Raw genomic sequence first — 23,671 nt, 5'->3', positions numbered from 1 at the left:
TTGCGTTTAAAGATGGTAATACAAACTCTGATATAAAATAATTATTTTTATTGTTTGAAAATATTTATTATGATAATCAAGACTATGTTACATCAACTGAGGACAATTACAAGTGTAACATAACCACGCATGGCATATTTTCGGAAGAGTGGTTTGATACTCTTAAAACAAAAGTGAATTACCGCCTGAGAGCGGATTACAAAAAATACAAATCAGCAGAAACGAAGTCTATTAAAGATAGAATAGACAAGAGAGTAGAAATTACACGAGATTATCAAACAAAATGGCTATCCAGCATATTAGATAGAAACACTCTCACTAATATAGTTATAGATAAAGTGTTAGTAAATGAGGAAACAGGAATTTCGACTAAAAGACTAGCTACAGAACCGAGAGAAGTTAAAAAAGCAGTGGACAATGATTTCGCGAACATGTTTAGGAAAAGAAACACACTGCTGGATACAATGACACCAATTTGGTGACAAATTTATGAACCCGTAGGTAAATTCAAAGAAGTGATGGAATCTACAATAGAAAAGATCACTATGGCAGAATGGAATAATACCGTTAAAGAATTAAATAAAGAGTCGGCTGCGGGGTTGTCTGGTATAAATTACAGAATCATCTTACAATTAACACAGGTCGAAATTAGTTAAATAGGGTATCAATAGGTTATCAATAGGTTATCAATCGGCTATCAATAGGCTACCCTATTGGTAGCCTATTGAACTTGCGCCATAATCCATCACCAATCGGGCAGGCTGATTGATAACCTATTGATAACCTATTAATACCTTATTGATCTTATTGATAACCAATTTGATAAAAATACCAATAGGATACTAATAGGTTATCAATAAGTTATTAATTGGCTAACAATCAGCCTGCCCGATTGGTGACGGATTATGGCGCAAGTTCAATAGGCTACCAATAGGGTAGCCTATTGATAGCCGATTGATAACCTATTGATAACCTATTAATACCCTATTTAACTAATTTCGACCTGTGATTGCCTGAGGAATTAATCCTCTTCATGGTCAAGTTCGGAAACTTGACATTACAAACTGGACTTGTGCCTATGGCATGGAAAACATCGGTCATTCTTCCCATACCTAAGCCCATCAACTTTGAATACAACATTTTGAATACTCGACCTATTGCATTGTTGGATTGTTTTCGGAAAACCTTTACAAAGATGATCACGAATAGGTTGAGTTCAGTTTTGAAACAATGTAACGTACTACAGGGATACAATTGTTGCGGTTTATCTGGAGAATGCACAAGCGAACCAATACACCTAGTTAACAATTTTATAGAAGATGCCAGGGAAAATAGTAAGGAACTATGGGTCCTCACACAGGATATGAAAAAGGCGTTTGACTCAGTGGGATTAGAGGTTTTAAAACGAGCCATGCTTCGTATTGACATCCCAGCATCATTGGTTGAATGGATTATAGCCCTCTTCAAACACAGACACCTTAAAGTAGCCACAGCGTATGGACTAAGTGATGGGTTCACCGGAAATGACAGAATTGATCAGGGGCGACGCACTTTCCCCGCTATTGTGGCGAATTTTTTATGATCCGCTGTTGATAAGAATACAGCAAATCAAAGACAGCAGATATGAAATGAAGGTTACCTGGCCGAATGATATTAATGACCCTATCACATGGACGCAATACAGGCTTCAGGTTCCCGTATGTGCATATATGGATGATACGATATTCTTAGAATCATCAAGATTTAGGATGCAAAATATAGTAGATATAGCAAATGAATTCTATATAATTAATGATATTGATATCAACGCTAAGAAGTCAGAATTGATAATCATCAACCCAACTGTGGAATGGCACGAACAAAATATTGAACTAGGTCGTGATCGTTCTATAATTCAAGCCACAAATGAGGAAATAAGGTATCTCAGAGTCTGGTTCTCCAATAAACTGAGCAGACGATGATGGATGCAACGCCAATATCTATGATAGTCAACGATTTTTGTACTATAGTCCGTAGGAAATTCGTTTCAGCTGGTCAATGCATTTACCTAATCAATAAAGTATTAATACCTAGACTAATATATACAGCTCAAATTATGACATTATCAGAGCATGATTGGAATCACATATTTGCTCCGGTAATGAAGGTGGTAAAAAATTGGTTGAAATTACCTAAGAACACACCTTCGTCATTATTATTTCATGAGGGATGTCTCGGTATGGATCATCCATGGAAACTCCACTGCATCAATACCATAACAGACTTAACGATTAGGTTGAATAGTGATTCATACGCAGCGACATTAACACAGATTAGACTCAGAGACGCGCAGCTTAAATCACTCATTACGGATCCAATTTTTGACTACGATCTTCAAGTAATGCCTTGGATAAAGCCTAAGCCCGGAAAAACGTCTCATTTAATGCATTGGTAATAGCTAAAACCCTCGACATGACAATGGCGATAGACCCGATTGATAGATCAATCTGGAGTGTATTAGGGGGGAAAGAGCTGATATTAAAGTTCTTTAAACAATATCAACTCACAATCGGATAAACCAAAGCCCACATTACCCAATATTCTATATTGATCAATTATTTATCAGGGGTACACATCTTATGACATGGAAACAATATCGTAAATTAGCATTACTCCCGGTACAAGGAAGGGTAGCCAGATGGTATTGTGATGTGACCTATTTGTGCACATCCAGAATAGATAATTTAACGGTAAATGATGATCTGAAGCTTGCTAAAGTTAACCATTGGGCCTTTTTAATGGATATCACACCAGACGCACGCCGTAAACAAGTTGTCTATGTTCGGGAACCTTTGGCTAATTCAGACGCATGGTCAATAGGCAAAGTTAACAAAATACTCTGACACGAACAGGGGATTTTAGTGAATTATCGACTGGGATACAATAATAACGGAATCATAGGATGGCAGGACACTGACGATCCATACCGGCTTACTATTGCAAGGTGGTAATATTAGAAAAAGTTCTAATATGCGCGGTTGGAATTTCCCTAGCGAATGGTTGTCATCAACTCATCGATCTAACACTACGATACCTGATGATATGGTACCAACAGCGGCCCTAAATCCTATAATTAGTTTACCATTGGTTCAAGACATATGGATTCACAGATGGATAGATGATGATAACTTGAAAGCTCAACTAATAGATATTAGAAATATACTAGCAGAGAGAACAGAGGTAGAATATTACACAGATGGTTCGCTCATGCCAAGCATCCCTACATCAGTGGGCAAACAAAACCCTAATCTAGTGTACACAAATATGGGTGCAGCGTTTTGTGTTAATAATGAACCTGCTTTGTCAGCCCAAACAAATTTATCATTATGGCCCTCATCTACACGTGCAGAATTAGTGGCCATTTTCCTGGCATTACTTACAGGTCCTATGAATGCAAAAATCAGGATCTATACAGACAGTCAAAGCGCCATCTACATGATCAATAATCAACATAATAAATCAGGCAGGAAACTACTAAAACAGACTAATTCTTTAATCTTACTCAAGATAGATATTCTTTTACAAGAAAAAAAGATGGATCTAGAATTAGTGAAAGTTAAGGGACATAGTGGAGATGTTATGAATGAAATGGTAGATGAATTAGCTAAAAATACAAGTAACAACAGCTGCTACTTTAACAACAGGTTTAGCTATCAGCTGGTCAACTTGTGCATTTGATAGATGAACGATATGTAAGAAATATGTGATATATCAAAATGATATACAATTATCATTGGTTGATCCATGATTGTGTAATCTGTGTAACCAGCATGTAACCCATAAGATCTTTTTAGTTTGTTTTTTTCCTCACATTCTTTATAGGCGTGTTCTCTCTTTATTAAGAACTTTTAGGCGAAAACTTGTAAGTTTAAAACTTATCTCGTTTCTTAATTCTACAAAGTTTAGATCGAGTTTAATTTTTTCTCTTTCTTAGATAGTTTATCACTTTCTTGTAAGTCAATTAACGCGTTTATTATTCTTATTTTTTTATTTTTTAAACATGTTTTATTACTCTTATTTCCTAACTAAACCACGTTGATTTATTGCAGGCGGGTTCTAACTTCCCATTTTCTCCTCCCTTTCTTTGCTTTCTTATTTCATTCTTAGGTGTAATAACGTTATTGTTGTTATTTTTCACTTTCTTGTAGACAGGTCCTAACTTTACATTTCCTCTTTGTAAGTCAATTAACGTGTTTTATTATTTTTTTAACATGAATTTTGTTACTCTTATTTCACTAAACCACATTCAATTTTGCGCTTTCTAACTTTCCATTCTTTCTTTGCTTTCTTAGGGGACTTTCCAATTTCTTTAAGCAAGTTCTTTTAGGCGATATCATAAGATTCCTTTCAAACGAAGAATCTGTAATAATGGTAAATTTTATTTATATATTTGGGCTTTTTTTATGAAGAGCAATTTTCTTTGGGTTTCATTCTTAGGTGCAATAATGTTATTGTTGATAGAATTGATATTTTTTACTTCTTAGTTTTTTTTAGATAAAATGGGATTTTGTTTAATTATTTTAATTATGTATAATAATATAATTATGAACAAATAAAAATAACAAGTACATTATTTCAATAAATTAGTTGATTTTTATATCATATATATAGTATATAGTATTGTATACATATAAGTAAATATAAAATTATAATATAATTAGTATATTATTTAAATACATTTATAATATTTAAAATATATTCATACGAGTTTCAATTTATATGATATATATATTGTTTACAGTCAACCCTTGTTATAACGAACCCTAGGTTCCAGACCTCAACTTCGCTATAGGGCTATAGTGAAGATTTTAAGAGATTTGATTGGTTAATTCGTTATAGCAAGAGGAAATTTATTATAGTTGTCTGAAAAATTCACTATATCAAGGGTTCGCTATATCAAGGTTTGACTGTATATATAATTACTATATTATATATCACATTAAAAATATATATTAATTATGTATTAATTATATATATATTATATTATTTTAAATATAACAAATATATTGTATCAATATTGTTAATATATATTTATAATATTTAAAATATATTCTTAAGAGTCTCAATTTTATATTATTTATTTATTATTCATATATAATTATTATATAACAAATATATATATAATATATTAATAAATATATTTTAAACATATATATACTAAACATTAAATATATATATACTATATATTTAATATATGTTAAATATATTATATATATATATATTGAATATACAAATACTATATCCTAAATATATATATATAATATATTAATTATATAGTATTTATATATTTAATATTAAGTATTTATATATTAAATATATTATTTCAAATATAACAAATATATTGTATTAATATTGTTAATATATATTTATATATTTAAAATATATTCTTATGAGTCTCAATTTCATATTATTTATTTATTAAATATATATAATTATAATATTATAAAAATATTGTAAAAATATTTTAAAAAATCAGAGATTTCAGCAAAGATTGTCTATCATCTTATATTCAGATGGGACTACTTTCGATGGACTGGGCAAGACATCAGGCCATCCAGTATTTTTAACGCTTAGAAATGTTCCAAATTGGATTTGAAATCTACCAGAATCTAAAATACTTTTAGGTTTTTTGCCTAAAGTTCAAGATTCAGGCATTAAAACTACTGAAGTCTTTTGAAGTTTGCAGCGTGAAATATTTCACAAATGCTTTAATATCATGTTTTGGCCTTTACTGGAGAAACCTGATACGTTATGTTTTGGGATTAATGAACAAGCGAAAATATTTGCTGCACAAATTTCTTTTTTTCTCATGGATATGCTTGAAGTAGATGATGTGACCGCTACATATAAAGTAGCGTGATGTAAAATGCCATGATGCATGCCATACTTATATGGTTCTGCAAAATAACTTAAACGATATGAAACTTATACGAGAAGATATACTTTCCAGAACTCATGAAAATATGAAGGAAATAGTTAGCGCTGGACAAGGAAAGGAGTATTCTGTACATTACGTCAAAAATGCCTTCTGGGAATTTCTGTAAATATCACTAAATTTTATAAGTAATGACGACGTTGTAAAAATTTTTTTACATATATAAAATTTTTTACAGAAATCTGAATATTTATGAAGCGTGCATTCCTGACCGTATGCATCATATTGATCTTGGACTTTTTAAATATCAACTGGAGTTTATGCAGGAAATCTTAAAAAAGGTTGGAGAGTTAGAATTACAGAAGATTTTCAATGAATGTCTTTGACAAATTCCACATTTTCCAGGCCTTAAATTGTTAAGTAAAGTAGGTCAACTAAAAGTAATGACAGCATCATCAGACTATAGTCATATTATAAAGATAGCGATTTTTGCTTTGGATGAAATTTTCAGTGAAGAAAATGAAATAACTTGTAAAGAACTTTGTGAACTTTACACGAAGTTTAATAAAATGTATACTATGAGTAGACAAGAATCATATACCGAAAATGAACTGAATATCTTTGAAGTAAGAAGAAAAAATTAAAAAAATTAACTTTTTTTAAAAGTTAATAGATGATCTAACTACTAACTAAAATAGGAAGCAATTATTGATTGGTGCATCGAGTTTAAAAGAATATTCTTCCCATTATCTACTACAGATTGCAGTTTTCTAAAGCTGCATAGTTGGCGTTATCATGCAGGTAATATAATTTGAAGATGGCTATTAATTTATACAAATTTTAATTTAATTTAATTATTTCAGTACCTGCCATTGTCAAATATAGTGCACTGAATGGCCTATCAATGGAGACTTACGAAACGCTCCATAAATTATATATTAAAATTCAATATCAAGCAACAAATAAAAAACACGTGATGCAATAACTGGTGAACGCTGTTAGTAAAAGTTTTATAAGATTTTTTTAACTTTTCTCCAACCATAAATACTAAACTATTAATATTTTTGCAGGTAAAGCATAAAGAATTAACTCCAACTACCAGCGGTATGAAAGTCATTTATCGTAAAACTAAAAGGTTTGGAAAAATTCTTTGGGAATTAAATCTAGACTCTATTGATGAAAAAATAAAATCTTTAAAAAAATCTGAAAATCCATCACATCCAAATTATATTGAAGGATTAGCACAAATAATTACAGCGTTAGATACTTTTTTAGACATATCCTCGCAAGATTCAGAAAATGATTTTTTTATCAAAATTTATGATTCAGTTCATCTAGAAAGTAGAGAAATTCTAAGATTAGTGGGTGAATTCTAACATCGGGAAATTTTTTGGGGTGCAGAACTGCGGAGATCTGTAAAATTAGCAGATCTCCGCTTTTTTTTGTCATTTTTTGTGTATTTCTGCGAAGTTCTGCAAACTTTGCAACTTCACAGATAATTGAATATTTTTATCTATAAAATCAGCAAAATTCTGCAATTTTGCAGAATTTCATTTAACAGAAAATTTAAAACATGCCAGTTTTGCGAAGTTCTGCGAAATAGCAGATATTCGCTTTTTGTCTTTTTTTTTTGCGAAACTCTACGAAATTCTTTAACTCAAAATTGCAGGTTTATAATTGCGTTTAAACTTTGAGTAACTAACTAATTAAACTTTTCGATTTCAATTAGTAATTAAGCTTAATTAAGCTTTTCGATCATTTCTGTTGACAATTTATTTTCGCTAAAGTTTTTTAATAGTTTTTTTTTAATACTTTCGTCAACAAATTTACAAATTTTATTTTTTAAACTTTCTGACTTTACTTTCGTTAAAGTTTTCCAGTAATTTTTAAAACATGTATTTATTTAACAAATAACGATTTACTTTGCCAAACCTTGGAACTATATGAACTTCTTGGTTAATTGAACCGATTGGTATTGTGTTGTATTCTTTGGTGTAATACAACTGCGGACACCCATACAGTTCGGGTTCCTCCGTAATAATATCAAACCAATGAACCAGAGCAAGTTCATATGGCTCTTTGAAAGAACCTCGGAAGAATTTAAATAATAACAACACCTTATAAAGAAAATTGATTAATGACATACAACACTTTATCAATCTTAATCATTCATTTACTTTTCCATACCAAGTTCCCTCATCCGAATTGTATTGCTCTTGATCTTCTGCAGGAGTTACCGCAATATTACTGAACCATTCTTTATCTTGGAATTCTCCTGTCATTCTTAAAATATGTCTATCTTCCAGGTGTACTGAATCATAAATTTTAATGTAAAATTCGTCACTTTTGGACTCCTGCGAAGATGTGTCCAGAAAGGTATTTAAAGTTGAAATTAATTGCGATAACCCTTCAATGAAGTTTAAATGTGGTAGATTTTCAGATTTTTTCAACGATTTTATTTTTTGGTCGATATTATCTAATGTTAGTTCCCAAAGTACTTTTCCAAATCCTTTGGCTTTATGATGAATAACTTTTTTAGCAGAAGATGTCAATTCTTTGTGTTTTACCTATAAAAAATATTATTAAATGTATGTATATTTCAAAGAAATTGATTTTAGTCATGTCGGATTCAACTAACAGCGTTCACCAATTGTCTCATTACGTCTTTTCTGTTTGATAACCGATATGGGGTTTTGACATATGATTTGTGGAGGGTTTCATACGTTTCCGTTGACAACCCATTCAATGCACCATATTTTCTAATAGCAGGCACTGAAAACAATCATAATAAATTAGGATAAAATCATATACTGTATGTTTACTAGCGTCCTACCTGCGTGATACCGCCAACTGTGTAACTTCAGAAAATTGCAGTCAGTAGTGGACAATGGAGAGAAGATCTTTTTGAAATCAATGCACCAATCAATAATTGCTGACTATAATTGATAATCTTTAGTGTGTTGATGATTTCCAATGTGACTTTATGAACTTTGACTTACTTCAAAAATTTTCAGATCTTCTTCAGTATATATTTCTTTCCTGCTTATTATGTACATCTTACTAAACTTTGCGTAAAGTTCGCAAAGTTCTTTACAGGTTATTTCGTTTCCTTCAAAAATTTCATCTAAGGCAAAAAGGGCAATTTTCATTATGTTACGATAGTCTGATGCAGTAAGTACGTTTAAATGTCGTAATTTATGTAAGAGTTTAAGACCCGGGAAGCGAGGAATCTGACGAAGTCGATCATCAAATTTTTTTTGTAGTTCTGTTCCTCTGACTGCCTTCAAAATATCTTGTGTAAATTCCAATTGGTATTTGAAGAGTTCAAGATCGATATGGTGCATACGGTCAGGAACGCAGGCTTCGTATATATTCAAATTTCTGAAACAAATTATACGTGTGTAAAAATTTACATCTTTGAAATTCATTACAGAAATATAAAGATATTTACGGAAATTTCCAGAAGGAATTTTCAACAGAATGCACAGAATACTCCTTTCCTTAGCCATCGTTGATTACTTGCTTCATATTTTCATGAGTTCTATGAGGTACGTTCTCTAGTTTAAGACTCATATTGTTCAAATTACTTTGCAAAACCATGCAAGTATGGCATGGCATTTTGCACTGCGCTCCTTTATATGTCGCAGTTATATCATCAACTTCAAGCATATCTGCGAGAAAAAATGATATCCGTGCAGTGAAAGTAATCACTTGTCCATTAATTCCAAAATATAGCGCTTCAGATTTTTCTAATAAAGGTTGGAGCATAATTTTGAAGCATTTATGATATACATCGCGCTGTAAACTTCAAAAACTTTCTGTTGTTTTGATTCCTGTATCTTGGACTTTAGGGAGAAATCCTAAAAGAATTTTAGCCTCCAGCAAATTTCGAACATGATTTGGAATGTTACCAAGAGTTAAAAAAACTGGATAGCCTGATGATTTCCCAAGTCCATCGAAAGTTGTTGTGTCTGAGTATAAGATGATGGATAATAGTCGATTTAATGATGGAAGGTTCTTTTCGGTTTCTAACCACCAGTTACCTTCGAAAGGTTCGCCAAATATTCTTGTTTCAGCTCTATCATCCTGAAAATATAAATAACTAAATAAGCATAAATAATGTAATTTATCATTGCAGATGGAAATCAAATTATTATACAGACCTTCATTTTATTTTGGATTCCTTTATGGACGAAGTTATTGGCTACTTCCGGTCATTGCAGAAGAGCTTGAATAGCATGAAAAAGTGGGCGATAGTAGAAGGTAAAATTAATTTCATTATAGGTCGCAACAACCTTTTCTTTAAAGTCTATCAAAGGTGAATTTATTTGATTAAGATAATCCTTGCCATTTTTCGTTGAACTTGGCAATGGTGATTTGTCTAAATTATTATGTTTGTTGAAAAACTTTATTATTTTATCACCTATCTTATTAGAGATATTACCCTCTACTATCAACTCCAAAAAGTCGCGATATGCATCATTCGGCCATTTTACTATGCGCTCTGGTGTGGGTTTTCCATCAACTACATCTATGGCATCATCTAATGACGCACCCTGAAGGTCTTCAGGATCAATGAATTCAGTATCTTCAAAGTTTACTAATTCTGATTCTGGCTTCCGATTCTTCAAAATTTGCTTCGACCCTCTCTTCGACCGTAACCTTTTTTGCAAATGATAACGTGGTTCATCTTCTAACTCATTTGCAATATTTACTAAGTCTTCATCTTGAGATGAAGGTTCAAATTGCTTCATCTCATCATCATCATCCTGTGATGTAAGCTTTTCTTGCGAAGTAGTTGGATTTGGCATAATAATTGACGTGCTACAAAGTTTTGCATCATGTTCTGATCTTATCATTTCTCTTAATGGCTGCAACAAAGATCTTTGCTGTACTGGTGACTCATTTAGTTGGGAGGATCTCATTTTCCCATGATGTTTAACATTGGCATATTGTTTTAAACCGCTGTAAGTTGAAAATTCTCTTTTACAAATTTGGCATTGATATCTAACCATTTTTATTTGAAGAACAATTTATGAGGATTTATTTGCGGTATAGTAAATATTTGTTTTTATTTGTTCTTTGCTAATTTTAAGCGAATTTTAGTGATTTTATTAATGATTATTTTAATTAATGCGAAATTATGAATTTTGTGAATTTGCGAATTTTAATGAAGAATTTGATATTTCTTTCGTTTGTGTGAATTCTCAATTTTTTTTTTTTTTTTTTTTTTTTTGATTTTTTTACATTTTTGGCGCAGGGGTTCAATCATTTTAATTTACAGATTTTTAATCATTCTATTTTTAAATTTTAATCATTTTAATTTGCAGATTTCTTAATTATTTTATTTAATTTTAATCATTTTAATTTACAGATTTTTAACTATTTCTATTTTTAAATTTTAATCATTTTAATTTACAGATTTTAATCATTTTAATTAATATTTTTACTGATAATTAAATTATTTAATTTATAGATTTTGGATTTTTTTATCGATTTCGGTAATCAATTTTTTATTTAAATTGTTTCGTAAATTTCAAGTATATTTTTTCCTATAAATTAGTTGTTAATAATGTCAACGAAAAATACTAAGAAAAAAACTGGAAAAAATGCAAAGAAAAAAATGAAAGTTTCCCATAATAGTCCGGAAAAAAAAGATGAAGCTTCTCAAAAAACTGGAAATATATTATCTCAAATTTTGTCAGGTACAGTCCGTCAAGGAATTGCATTTCTTACATTAATTTAATATTATAATTAATCTTCGCTTGTTCAATCGACACCAACAGCTGATGATGTATCATCACAAGATACAGGAAATGTTGATGATAATGCTTCAGCTTCAACATCTTATACTGAAACTCGTACTGGCCCTGATTACGATAATATTTTAACTTCAACACCCCATACCGAAGGACCGTTCGTGTAGGACCCCGAAGAATACATATACAACTCAGATCCAGATCCAAAATTTTAATATAACTTTATACACCTAATTTTATTAGAAGCTTTATACAAAATCATCACATAAGTTCAAATTTTATTATAAATTATACAATTATAAATCTGAGTTTATATAAAAAAAAAATTTTTAAAGAAAAATTTCAAATAAATTTTATTGAAAATTTTAATAAATATTATTAAAAATTCTAACAAATACTTAAAAATTTTTTTTAAAAAAAATTATTAAAAAATAACTTAAATAAAATTTTTAAACAAAATTGCATGTTAAAATTTTAAATACCTTATAGATATTGATGCCCAATATGTATAATATAGTAAGTTTTATGCAAAAATTTGGATGTATATTACAAAATAAAAGAAAATACATTTTGTTATATATCTCACCACCCAGTGATCGTAAAAAGATGAAACACAGCTCGTTGGATTCGTCTTGACAAGACGAATCGAATGGTAGTAGTTTCGTGTTTCTAGGTGTGATAGATGTTGAGCTATACCACACATCGGCACTTTGTATTTTCGTCTACTGTGCATTTTTACATTTTATCACATAACTCTGCATCTATCGCGCCTAGAAATATAAAACTACCACCATTCGACTCGTTGTATTGAGGCGAATCTAATAAGCTGTGTTTCATTTCTCTATGATCACTAGATGCCGAGATATGTAATAAAATGTATTTTTTTTTAATTTTGTAAAAAAATTTCTTTATTTTTATTAAAAAAATGTCTTAAAACGAACCTTTAAAAACTTCTTAAACAAAAAACAATTTCTATTAAAAAATATTTCAAGTGTTTTTTAAAACAAATAAAAAAACTCTTTTTTAAAAAATATCTTAAAAATTTCTTAAACAAAAAATAAAAAAAAACTAAAAAATTTTAAATGTATATAAAAAAAATTCTAATATCCGTTATACAAAATGAAAATCTTACTTATTGTAAAAATCATTATTGTTATACAAATAAAAATCTGACTTTTTGCATAACTGCTATTTGGTTATACAATTTCAAACATATGACTTATTAAGAAATTACATAGTAAGTTTATACAAAATTGGATCCCAGTATTATATGTATTCTTCGGGGTCCTGTTCGTGTTGGTTGTTCCAGATGAAATTCTCAAGTCTTCAACATCCAATAATCCTACAAAAAGTATCAAAAGTGGCAAGCCAAAAAAAAATCGGGGTAGATCATTAACGCCCATTATTGTTGGTAATAATTCAACAAGAAATCTTGAAAATTCTCCAACTAAACCCGATGATGATTCAAACCGAAGAACTTCCACACCTATCAGAGCACCCACACCTATCAGAGCTTCTACACCTATCACACCTATGCAAATTGATGACGAATATTGTAACTAAGGTTGCTTGCCAAAACCTAGGGGTTTAGGCAAGATGGCGTTTCGCCGAAAAGCGAAATTCTGCCGAAACTATATTAAAGTTATATTAAAAAACTGGCAAAACTTTGGAGAAAGGCGAAACTGCCGAAACTTATTATAAATGCCGAAACTGCCGAAACTCTGCCGAAACTATAATAAATCTATAGTAAAATTTTGATGAAACTAATCGTAGGATTTTGAAGAGGTTTAGACAAGCAACCTTAATTGTAACTTCGAAGAACGTGACGAACGTTACCTTACAATCGAGAAATTCAACTATACTATGAAATTATTAGACGAAAAAATCACTTCAATATATCGATTGTGCCGACGTATTAGTGAGCAACAACGATTAGATTCTCAAACGATACAGAGACTTGTGGTGGTCAACGAGCTTTCGGATGAATTTTGGAATGTAAGTTACTTTAATAGATTTAGCAACTTTATTTGATCTCAAGATATTTAAAAATAACTGATTATCTTTACAGCGCGCATATAAAAAGGTGTCCAAAGAACTTATTCTAAAGATCCTATTTCCTTCAGATACAGAGTACCGTGAAGCTTTAGAGAAATACCTCGCTGAACATGCCAGTCATTATATTGAAAATCTTGGAAGAAATACGTGGGTTTCCCTATTCGAATCAAAGTTATTACCAGAAGTACGTGAAATCATTAATAATAATCAATAATAATAATAATAATAATAATCCGAAATTATTTGATTATTAAGATAAAAAACAAATGCCGAAGTAAGCGAAATGATTTAGCGGCAAATATTTGAAATACTATGTTTTCTAACTTCGGTGAGCAGAAGTTAAAACGTGTGGATAGCAGTGCGTCCTCTAAAAAGATTGCTGAATGGAAAAAAAATGCAAAAACGCGAGAAGCATATCGAGAACTTTTTGAAAATCAAGGTATTCTCACGAAAATAACCTCTTCTATTATCAAATCATACGAAGGCATGCTCCTAACACCTGGGATGTATTTCGCCTATCTGCGATATTGTCTTAAATCCCAGTAGCCCTGGGATTAAATGCAACGACAAGTTAGTTTTAAAGAGAGTTGATTTTTTTATGGTAATAATAACGTTCATCAGTATTTTGAAGTTAAAAATTTTAAAATATTTCGCAAATATTAATGTATAATCAATTATCAGCAATCGATCAAAAATAAAGTTACTGTAACTCCGCATTTGTTGCAGGAGTTAGCGGCGAAAGAAGATTCAGAACAAAGTCCAGAAATTTCGTCTATAATTGAAGAATCGAGCGATGCTGATGATGGTAATAGTAGTAGTTACGAAGAATTAGTAAGTCAAAGTTATTATCTGGTATATAATGATTTTTACACCGCGTTAATTTATTTTACTAATCTAAATCAAAAAAATTTACAGCTCAAGAGTTTAGATTCGAAATTCTCTTAACATTTGTCAAATTTCTTCGTATTACATTAATTTTCAGAATTCGGAAATTTGTATTTGAAATTCTTCAATTTTTTTTGAATATATTTTATTAAATAAATTACATATTAAATAAATTACTATATATAAAATTGTTTGTAATAATTGTGATGATCAGTGAAATTAAATATATTTGAATTATTTCGAATATTTATTTTTTAAAAATCTTCGCAGAATTTCGTTATTTGTTTTTTTATAATCTTCGCAGAATTTCATTATTTATTTTTTAAAAATTTTCGCAGAATTTTGTTTCTTGAAATTCTGCGCAGTTTTTGATGAATTTTTTTTTCCAAAGACTGCCAACAGGGTTGCAGATCTGTGCAAAAATGTCACCTGCAGATCTGTGCAGATCTGCACCCCAAAAAATTTTCCGATGAAAAGGTGTTGTAGAAAAATTATTTCACAAAGTTTTTTTCTTTAGTAATAACTAAGTGTTGTAGAAAAAATTATTTTTTTAAAGTCTTGTAAAGTTTTTTTTTTTAAGAGTATTGTAGAAAAAATCATTTAAGTATTAAATCAAGTTAGAGTTAATTAAAGTTTAAATATTAAATCAATGATGAAATTGCAGATCGAACTGATATTTTAATGAAAAAAAAGCAAAAATCTGCAAAATTGCAGACTTCCACATAAATTTCACATAAAGCAGAAATCTGCAAAATTGCGATTACCGCAGAAATTCATACATAAAAAATTGGAAACTTGCAAAATTGCAGATTATTGCATAATTTTGTAAAAAATAAAAGCAGAAATCTGCAAAATCGCAGATTACCGCAGAAATGATACATAAAAAATTGGAAACTTGCAAAATTGCAGATTATTGCATAATTTTGTAAAAAATAAAAGCGGAAATCTGCAAAATCGCAGATTACCGTAAAAATGATACATAAAAAATTGGAAACTTGCAAAATTGCAGATTATTGCATAATTTTGTAAAAAATAAAAAGTAGAAATATGCAAAATCGCAGACTTCTGCATAAATTCACAAAAAAAATGCAGAGATCTGCTAATTTTACAGATCTCTGCAGTTCTGCATCTTAAAAAATTTTCCGATGGTAAGGTTTGATCACCAAAAGGTTTAACAGCGACATGTTAGGGTAAGTAAATGCTCTGTCATTAATTCATTGATATAACTCCTGGATTGATGACGTGTACTGATCAACCGATTCATCGTTCGTTACATTATTGCCTAATCCTGGTGGCGACCATAATTCAACTAAAGCAAGCGTTCTAAAACATTGTTTAAAGACATATTCGAATGTGTTATTATTAGCAGCACCATCCCAGACATTAATGGGGTTTCTGGCTACCATTTGATACCACACAACAGCCACTCCTTTTAACCGGGACTATTTGAAGTTTTGAGCGTTATTCCATCCATTAGTCGCACAGGATAAGTTAAACTCGTTTAACCAGGCGATTGGATCTTGATTTTCTCCATAAAAGGTCACTCAGTATTTGTGCTGCCTGAGTTTCACAGGTTTGCAACGCATTATTATTAGCCACTAGGATAGCGTTTAGCGTATTTACGGCGTTGTTAACATTCACCCAATTATTCTTTCCAACTCCCAGGGCATTCGTTAAGTTATTTAGGGCGTTCAACAAAATATTAGGATTAAATCTTCCGCCAAGAGCTGCCATTCTGGGTACTTCTGGTTTTTCAAATAATTGATTGAGATGTAAATCTTCGTCGGCAAATAATAGTTCAACAGGTTCTGGTTTGGAAAATAGTTGATTAAGATTTAAATCTTCGTCGTTAAATATAATTTTACTGGTCTTTCTTTAAAAAGATTTTCAATATGTAGATATTCGTCGGTAAATAATAGTCCTGGAGTCATCAGTCCCAATACTATACCACCGTTAAACAGCGGCCTAAAATCGTTTAGCGTATCAAAACTATTGGTGGACTCGTCAGTATCAGTTGTTAAGCGCTGTTTCACTAATACTATAGCTCAAGAGTCATCTAATTAAATGAACGGTAAGAATATGGTGTTATATAACTCTTTGTCGAAGCTAGGTGTAAGGTTGAGGGCTTGATAGAATATTGGATACTGAAAACTATTGAATAGATAGCTTCCCAAGTTTCAGCAACTGTTATGGAATTATTGAGGTTTATTAACACTTGTTGTGTACAGCTAGTATATCCAAGTGCCAGATTCTCGATAGAATATCAGTTCCAAAAATGGTTAAACTGTATCGTGTTTTGATTAAGCGGATTACAATGGGCACAGATAGGATCATGGTGATAAAAAGTGACTTGTTCAACATGGTCAAAGGTGCGATGCCACCAGGTATATATCTGAATTTGTGCAAATAATAATTTGTAATCGATTATACAAAGTAGTAAGGGCTGATCCTTATAAGGAGCACCAAATTGTTACCACCAATTTATGACGTTTGGTAGGTAGTAACAGATAGAAAAAAAGAATCAGTTTATTAGTGGTAAGGTAATATAACGATGTATATTAATCGATAAGGTAAAAGTGTATATATGAATAGTCGATAATGAATGATATAATGGATTAGGGGTAAATCGGATAGTATGTTTACAATAATAACTAATCGTAAATATATGTAGTAAATTAGTGATGTAGTTAACAAGTGTTAATAAATGATAATAAGTCAATAATAATCAATAATAAATAATGTGATAAAATGTGATAAAACATGTATCAATAATTCAGAAGCAAATCGACAAGTTTATTCATTAATAAAAAGAATATGATATTACTCCCTCAACTGGCGCTCTGTAATATCCCAATATCTATCTTATATATAACAATAAAACTAGACGAATCTAAACTGAACTATACTATCTATCAACACTGGTCCTTTATATAACATTAAATTTTTAGGATGATTCTGTCCTTCGGACATAATCATCTCCTGACCAATATCGTTTCCCAGCCAATTGTGGTGATCTGGGCACATTTGTCTATACAGCCACTTGTATTCAGCTACTTTATATCGCTAAGCTTCCGCTTTTTATCTAATCTATGAACAACCAAAAACAACTACAAGTAATTTATCTAAAAATAACTAAAAATAACAAAAAAAATAAAAATAGAAATAAATAAAAATAAAAACAATAAAAATAAAAAAAAATAGAAAAAAAAAATATCCCATGACAATATGTTGAACTCATCCCCATATTGGCTAAAGTGTTAATGCCATTTTTTGAAGTTCTTGATCCCACCATAAGAAGTCCTACAGCTGTTTTTGTTCCACTAACTTGCTTATTACGCAATGCTGCCATTTGATAGTATAACATCATTACTTTTTGCTTAAGCATCCGTTGTGTTGCCTGATTTTTCTGTGTAGGATTCATGGATTGAAATAAAATATCAAAAAACTCCCGCATCTTGATATCACAACTTTCGATTAATTCCACAAATTTTATTGGATCAAAAATAGGTAAATTCCCTTCTTTTTGATATTGGTATAGTATACTTGTCATACGAGCCACTTGATCACCAAAGAATTGTGAAAATCTTGTAGTTTCTATTCGTATTTAATTTAATTAATAATAATGCTAATACACTAATGCATTTTAACATTACCATTACTAAAAGTTTCTTGTGCCTTAATTACATATTCTTTCAATTCCAATTCTAAGTCTTTAACACGTTGATGTAATACTTCTAGACTGCTTGTATTATTCAATAAATCATAATACACATCTTCTCTTAAGCAAACGTTTTTTACTCCTTTGTAAGATAAATCTTTATCAGCACATTTTCTCTTGGATTTTGATATGTTACGCTTATAAGAAACAAGTTCATTATAATGTTTTATACAAAGTTGATCATTCACTTGCAATTGAACTGTTAACGAAGGAACTGCAGTACTGTTTTGCACTTTTGTAAGTGCCTCTGAGGTTAATTTTTGGAACTTTTCATTTGCATTTTGCAGTCCACAAACGGCACAAGGTCCATTATTTCACTTATAAAAACCTCTTGTCATCACTATTAAGAGAAATCTAACCTAAAGTCAGATCTATTCAAACTGAAACCGGATCTTGGTTGAGAAAAGACTGCTGAACTTCCATAAAAAATTTGAATATGTGTTATTATGTGATATATATCTAAGCCTTTTTTCCTTTTTTTAAAATAACGCGTTACATATATTTGCTGATCACGTAAATTGAATCACGTGACAAATAAATTAGCCAATAACACCGATTTTTACTTATGCTGTCAAACGTAGATTGATACCTGACGCGCGTCACTTGTGATATAAAATATGCAAAATTAAGTTATAATTAAATTAAAATTTTCAAACTTAAACTAAATTTCTTTATTAAATAAGTTTATTAATCTTGTTAAAAAATATGTAAACCTGTAATATTAAATTGATTAGACTCAGTTTCATGGAAAACACTTCATTCAAAATATTAATAAATTACAAGTTTTTTCAAGTAAATTTACAATATTTAATTAAACATAGGTTAAATAGCCATAAAATTTTCACAATATGTGTAATTTATTGTAACAAACAAATTTACTTACGGAATAAAAAAATAATTTTATTAGTAAAAAAAATTTTTTACTATAGGAAAACTTTATTGTCAAGTATCAATTTACATCTGACGCACGTCAGCTGCATCTGACGCAAATCGACACTTGACGCACAACATATATACCATCTTAACGAGACCAAAAATTCAAAGAATATGAATCACCCTGCCAGTCCTGCGTTTCCCTTTCGTTTGTTAATTTGCGGTGGATCAGACAGTGGAAAAACCAATATGATTCTTAATCTTCTTCTTGGAAATAAAATTCAACGTTTGTTCAAGGAAAAGAAAGGGGAGCGGTATGTCAAAAATGATGATCTAGTCTTAATCGGAAAGCATATCCATGAGCCCAAATGGGTATTAGTGAAAAACTGTTACGAAATTTTTTCGAAGGGCCCAAAAACATATCGGGAGAACGTGACATTTCGTGCATTAAAAGCAGGTGCAATTCCAGATATAACTAAGTTCTCACCAGATAGAAACACTGTTGTAGTCTTTGAGGACCTTTGCGCTGAATCAAAGAAAATTCAGGACCGGATTGTTCCATATTTTATCAGTGGCCGACATCAAGGTGTATCAAGTATATACGTGAGCCAGAAGTATACACAAACTCCTAAAATTATTCGTGAGAATATCACGCATTTAGCCCTTTTTCGAGGGGCGGGAAGTCGGGATGATATAGCCAGAATCGTACGTCAGTATACGGATAACTCTAAAAAAGCTTCCAAGATTATTGACAAACATTTGCGAGATCGGAATTTTGTGGTCTTCGATTTTACTAAAGCAACTGATGATCCTCTCACAACTAGATTAGGTTGGGATATACCCCTGAAATTGGACAAATAAGGTTTGATTCTGTCTTTTTGTATATATGCATTTTATAAATATAATGTGCGTATTATATATATATAGTAAGGTCAATTCATGAAAATTAAAACCGGATTGCGAGCAAACAACTTTATTAATATTGAAAAAGAAAGAAACAGCTGATATAGAATATAATTAGTTGATTAATATTACGTAAATATATGTTCTATTAACAAGTAATATCTTATTTGATAGTTATTTGAACTTCACAATTTTTTTGAACGATGGTGTTCCAAGTGTTGATCGACGCCATCCTTTAAAATTATCATTACTCTCAACTTCTTCACTTTTATTCATAATTGAGAGGATATCCATTATTGTTTTTTCATATGCTATCTAGAGGAACAGTTTTGAATTAGTCATTTATACAGAATTAACAAGTAATATTGATATTCCTAAGTTATACCTGAAATGCAAACAGCGTATCCAGACCAGATAGAAACGTATTGCATACTTCGAAAGATCTTGGAAGATCTACACTACCAGTGTCAACCATAACGTAAATCCCTGGACTAATTAATGTCATCATATAACCGGTCCACTTTGTCACTATTTATTACATGAAGAATCATTAATTAGGTAGGATAAGTTAGTTAAAACAAGCGTTCCTGGAAGACCAGCTTACCAATAACTTGCCAACCGAAAATCCGATTGACACCGGTCTTACGCGAAATATTATCAAGGGAATCTTTCATAAATATCCCCAATCTAACCAGGTCGATTAGATTCTTTTTTTCCGTGTTATTTTTTCCTTCTCCCGTCACCTCACCGAACATCGATTCATAAACAAATTTTCCTGTTTATGTTAAAGAAATAATTAGAACAGATTTATTTGTATTTTTTATGATTAACTGTTTTTTATATAAGTACCATTATTGACAATTTTCCCGATCATATCGGGTTGTTTAGCCCGGGAAGGATCACCGATGGCAAGTTTTCGGACCTTTGCGCTGGTGCTGGATGTGTTCGGCCATATCGTGGGATATATGTATGAGTCATGAAAAAAAATTCGTAACACCGGACTTATTATATTCGCCACAAGTGTCCCTTCGCTTATAATTTCTTTCAATGGATGTAATGGGATAGTATAAGACCTGCAAAGTAGCAAGAAAAAATCTTGTTAACAGCCATTTCAAAAAGTTGCTTAACTAAGAGATATCAAAACTTACAGATGTTCAAAGAGAAACTTCATTCGTCGAAGAAATTCTTTCTCTGCTGTTGAATTAAATTTTTTCGAAAAAGATTCAGTGATGGTTTCGCGAAGTTCGTGTAATCCACCATCATTATCGTCAAGAGCAATCTAAGCAAGATAGTCAGTAAAGGGAACATTGCAAAAGAATGATGATAATAAAAAAATACGAACCTCAATGCACTCTTGTAGGATTGATTTTACGTCCCTTGTTACTTTTTCTTTTCCGATTAACTTTGATTTAATATCCTTTCTAAGATCTTCGAGCGTTTCCCTAGAGAACGTTTTTACTTGCGTTTCCGAATAATTATCCATTTGTAATAAAAGAATATGGGATAGACTCCTGAATTTTCAAAAAAAAAATAATAATCAACCTCCATCAGCAAAGTTAATCATTAAAAAGACATTACATTTAAAAGTTCTACCTACAATATTTCGTGATAATTTTTCGTCATTATCAGACCAGAATTTTGCGCATGAGCTAACGCTTTGGATCGATATGACTCAAATAGTGACGGTATGTTTTTTGTTTTGAAAATGAACTATAAAACGATTATTGTTTTAAAAAAATCGTACTTACAATCAACCTTAAGAAAAAAATATACTTACAGGTTGATCATTTCGATCAACGTACTCGTCAAATCCCATTTCTTCCACGCTTAGCTTAACTCACATTCATCGTCACTTTCATCACTTTCTGATTCGTCATCATGATACTCATCATCTTCGGTCTCTGTGCGCTTTCTTGGCTTGTGAAATATATAAAATTAATATACACATAAACCTTTGTATAATACATTATCTATGTTACATTTATACTAACCTTTTCGTTGCTTTCACTATCACTATCTGGCGCTCGCTCTGATTCATCATCATCATGATACTCATCATCTTCGGTCTTTGTGCGCTTTCCTGGCTTGTGAAATATATAAAATTAATATACACATAAACCTTTGTATAATACATTATCTGTGTTACATTTATACTAACCTTTTCGTTGCTTTCACTATCACTATCTGGCGCTCGCTCTGATTCATCATCATCATGATACTCATCATCTTCGGTCTTTGTGCGCTTTCCTGGCTTGTGAAATATATAAAATTAATATACACATAAACCTTTGTATAATACATTATCTATGTTACATTTATACTAACCTTTTCGTTGCTTTCACTATCACTATCTGGCGCTCGCTCTGATTCATCATCATCATGATACTCATCATCTTCGGTCTTTGTGCGCTTTCCTGGCTTGTGAAATATATAAAATTAATATACACATAAACCTTTGTATAATACATTATCTGTGTTACATTTATACTAACCTTTTCGTTGCTTTCACTATCACTATCTGGCGCTCGCTTCGATTCAGGAGTCTTAACATGCGGAACAGTGTTCTAGTACCAAAATTGCACAGTAATTCATTATGGATAAACAACAAGGTTAAAAAAAAATGCACATATACTCTCACAGAATAACTTACACCGTCTCTTAGTATGGATATCGTTTCATCAGACACAATTGTTCGTATTTCCTTTGCTTCTTCGACGGTTTTATCCAACGCAGATTTTGCATAGTTTAACTATTAAGTATGGTTAAGTCAATTTCTCGTTAAAATAAGAATCTATAGATAGTAATCTGTTCACCTTGGTAAGATATATCGTGTCCGATATCCAAAAAGCTTCTACGTCTGGAGATGATTTCTCGTCCTTATAAAACAGAGAATATATGAGTCTAATCAAATAACCAAAACTTATCATTATAATCAAAGGAATAGGAGATATATTCCATGAAACGAGACGCAGTCTAACAACCAGAAAGACGCAGTTCCTAGTTGCAACATGGAAATAGAGGCGCAGTCTATTCCCCGAGGGAAGGCGCGGTTCACTATCACTGGCCGAGACGCAGTCAGCCAGCTACTCAGGGCTTCTATCTTAGTTAATTGATAAATATTTATATAAAAACACGTACATCAAAGTCGTTAAGACATTTTTGAGCTTGATCACATTTCTCCTTTGATTCATTATTTGAAATAATTTTATCAAGTTCTTTCGTATATTTCCTATGCTCTTTAAGTTTATCTCTTGTGAAATCTTTTGCATACTGTCGTCTGTATTGCAAGAAAGAAATCAACGACCAGGTTGCGTGTTCTTCAAAGTATGTTTGTGGGTCACCCATTTTAAGTGGTGGTATTTGCGACGGGTTACGCGTTATAATTTTTACTTCACTAAAGCGTGACAGCGATCAGCGCATGCTCCTGATTTTATAGTTGTACGTTTCACGAGATTGCGCATCATCCAATGATTCAATGATTTAGGAAACCGGATAACACATTTCGGGCCATATGAGCGTATTGTAATAATTGGGCCTTTTAAGGTCACTGATCAGATGATTTCT

At 31.1% G+C, this 23,671-nt stretch overlaps 9 protein-coding genes across 9 annotated transcripts; 4 read left to right on the top strand and 5 right to left on the bottom strand.

Annotated features, from left to right (window-relative positions):
• Positions 1-5,957: 5,957 nt before the first annotated feature.
• On the top strand, positions 5,958-7,290 carry OCT59_000580 (uncharacterized protein; the record flags this gene model as incomplete). The annotated part of the gene is made up of 6 exons (XM_025328448.1): positions 5,958-6,079; positions 6,153-6,187; positions 6,320-6,540; positions 6,613-6,715; positions 6,778-6,887; positions 6,985-7,290. 6 exons carry the CDS (start codon positions 5,958-5,960, stop codon positions 7,288-7,290), a joined length of 897 nt encoding a protein of 298 aa, XP_025166586.1.
• A 789-nt stretch (positions 7,291-8,079) lies between these two features.
• Positions 8,080-9,258, bottom strand: OCT59_000579 (uncharacterized protein; the record flags this gene model as incomplete). The annotated part of the gene is made up of 4 exons (XM_066138927.1): positions 8,080-8,481; positions 8,553-8,686; positions 8,748-8,850; positions 8,914-9,258. The coding sequence occupies 4 exons, from the start codon at positions 9,256-9,258 to the stop codon at positions 8,080-8,082; spliced, it is 984 nt and encodes a 327-aa protein (XP_065988374.1).
• Positions 9,259-9,415: 157 nt separating this feature from the next.
• Positions 9,416-9,682, bottom strand: OCT59_000578 (uncharacterized protein; the record flags this gene model as incomplete). The annotated part of the gene is made up of 1 exon (XM_066138926.1): positions 9,416-9,682. The coding sequence occupies one exon, from the start codon at positions 9,680-9,682 to the stop codon at positions 9,416-9,418; it is 267 nt and encodes an 88-aa protein (XP_065988373.1).
• A 1,804-nt stretch (positions 9,683-11,486) lies between these two features.
• Positions 11,487-11,840, top strand: OCT59_000577 (uncharacterized protein; the record flags this gene model as incomplete). Its single annotated transcript, XM_066138924.1, has 2 exons — positions 11,487-11,619; positions 11,701-11,840. The coding sequence occupies 2 exons, from the start codon at positions 11,487-11,489 to the stop codon at positions 11,838-11,840; spliced, it is 273 nt and encodes a 90-aa protein (XP_065988372.1).
• A 952-nt stretch (positions 11,841-12,792) lies between these two features.
• On the top strand, positions 12,793-13,942 carry OCT59_000576 (uncharacterized protein; the record flags this gene model as incomplete). The annotated part of the gene is made up of 4 exons (XM_066138923.1): positions 12,793-12,810; positions 12,901-13,228; positions 13,550-13,668; positions 13,742-13,942. 4 exons carry the CDS (start codon positions 12,793-12,795, stop codon positions 13,940-13,942), a joined length of 666 nt encoding a protein of 221 aa, XP_065988371.1.
• A 98-nt stretch (positions 13,943-14,040) lies between these two features.
• On the top strand, positions 14,041-14,673 carry OCT59_000575 (uncharacterized protein; the record flags this gene model as incomplete). Its single annotated transcript, XM_066138922.1, has 3 exons — positions 14,041-14,167; positions 14,429-14,559; positions 14,644-14,673. 3 exons carry the CDS (start codon positions 14,041-14,043, stop codon positions 14,671-14,673), a joined length of 288 nt encoding a protein of 95 aa, XP_065988370.1.
• Positions 14,674-17,700: 3,027 nt separating this feature from the next.
• Positions 17,701-18,669, bottom strand: OCT59_000574 (uncharacterized protein; the record flags this gene model as incomplete). Its single annotated transcript, XM_066138921.1, has 4 exons — positions 17,701-17,745; positions 17,903-18,207; positions 18,267-18,578; positions 18,660-18,669. 4 exons carry the CDS (start codon positions 18,667-18,669, stop codon positions 17,701-17,703), a joined length of 672 nt encoding a protein of 223 aa, XP_065988369.1.
• A 1,543-nt stretch (positions 18,670-20,212) lies between these two features.
• On the bottom strand, positions 20,213-21,730 carry OCT59_000573 (uncharacterized protein; the record flags this gene model as incomplete). Its single annotated transcript, XM_025334114.2, has 7 exons — positions 20,213-20,422; positions 20,493-20,635; positions 20,712-20,882; positions 20,957-21,180; positions 21,256-21,386; positions 21,450-21,618; positions 21,705-21,730. 7 exons carry the CDS (start codon positions 21,728-21,730, stop codon positions 20,282-20,284), a joined length of 1,005 nt encoding a protein of 334 aa, XP_025166588.2. The 3' UTR covers positions 20,213-20,281.
• Positions 21,731-21,934: 204 nt separating this feature from the next.
• Positions 21,935-23,452, bottom strand: OCT59_000572 (uncharacterized protein; the record flags this gene model as incomplete). The annotated part of the gene is made up of 8 exons (XM_066138920.1): positions 21,935-22,024; positions 22,099-22,191; positions 22,266-22,358; positions 22,433-22,525; positions 22,600-22,671; positions 22,758-22,856; positions 22,921-22,983; positions 23,246-23,452. 8 exons carry the CDS (start codon positions 23,450-23,452, stop codon positions 21,935-21,937), a joined length of 810 nt encoding a protein of 269 aa, XP_065988368.1.
• Between the last annotated feature and the right edge of the window lie 219 nt (positions 23,453-23,671).

This window comes from Rhizophagus irregularis, chromosome 1, assembly GCF_026210795.1.
Source record: "Rhizophagus irregularis chromosome 1, complete sequence".
NCBI lineage: Eukaryota > Fungi > Glomeromycota > Glomeromycetes > Glomerales > Glomeraceae > Rhizophagus > Rhizophagus irregularis.
The sequence above is the reverse complement of the archived record's forward strand: the minus strand, read 5'-3'. Positions and strand labels throughout refer to the sequence as shown.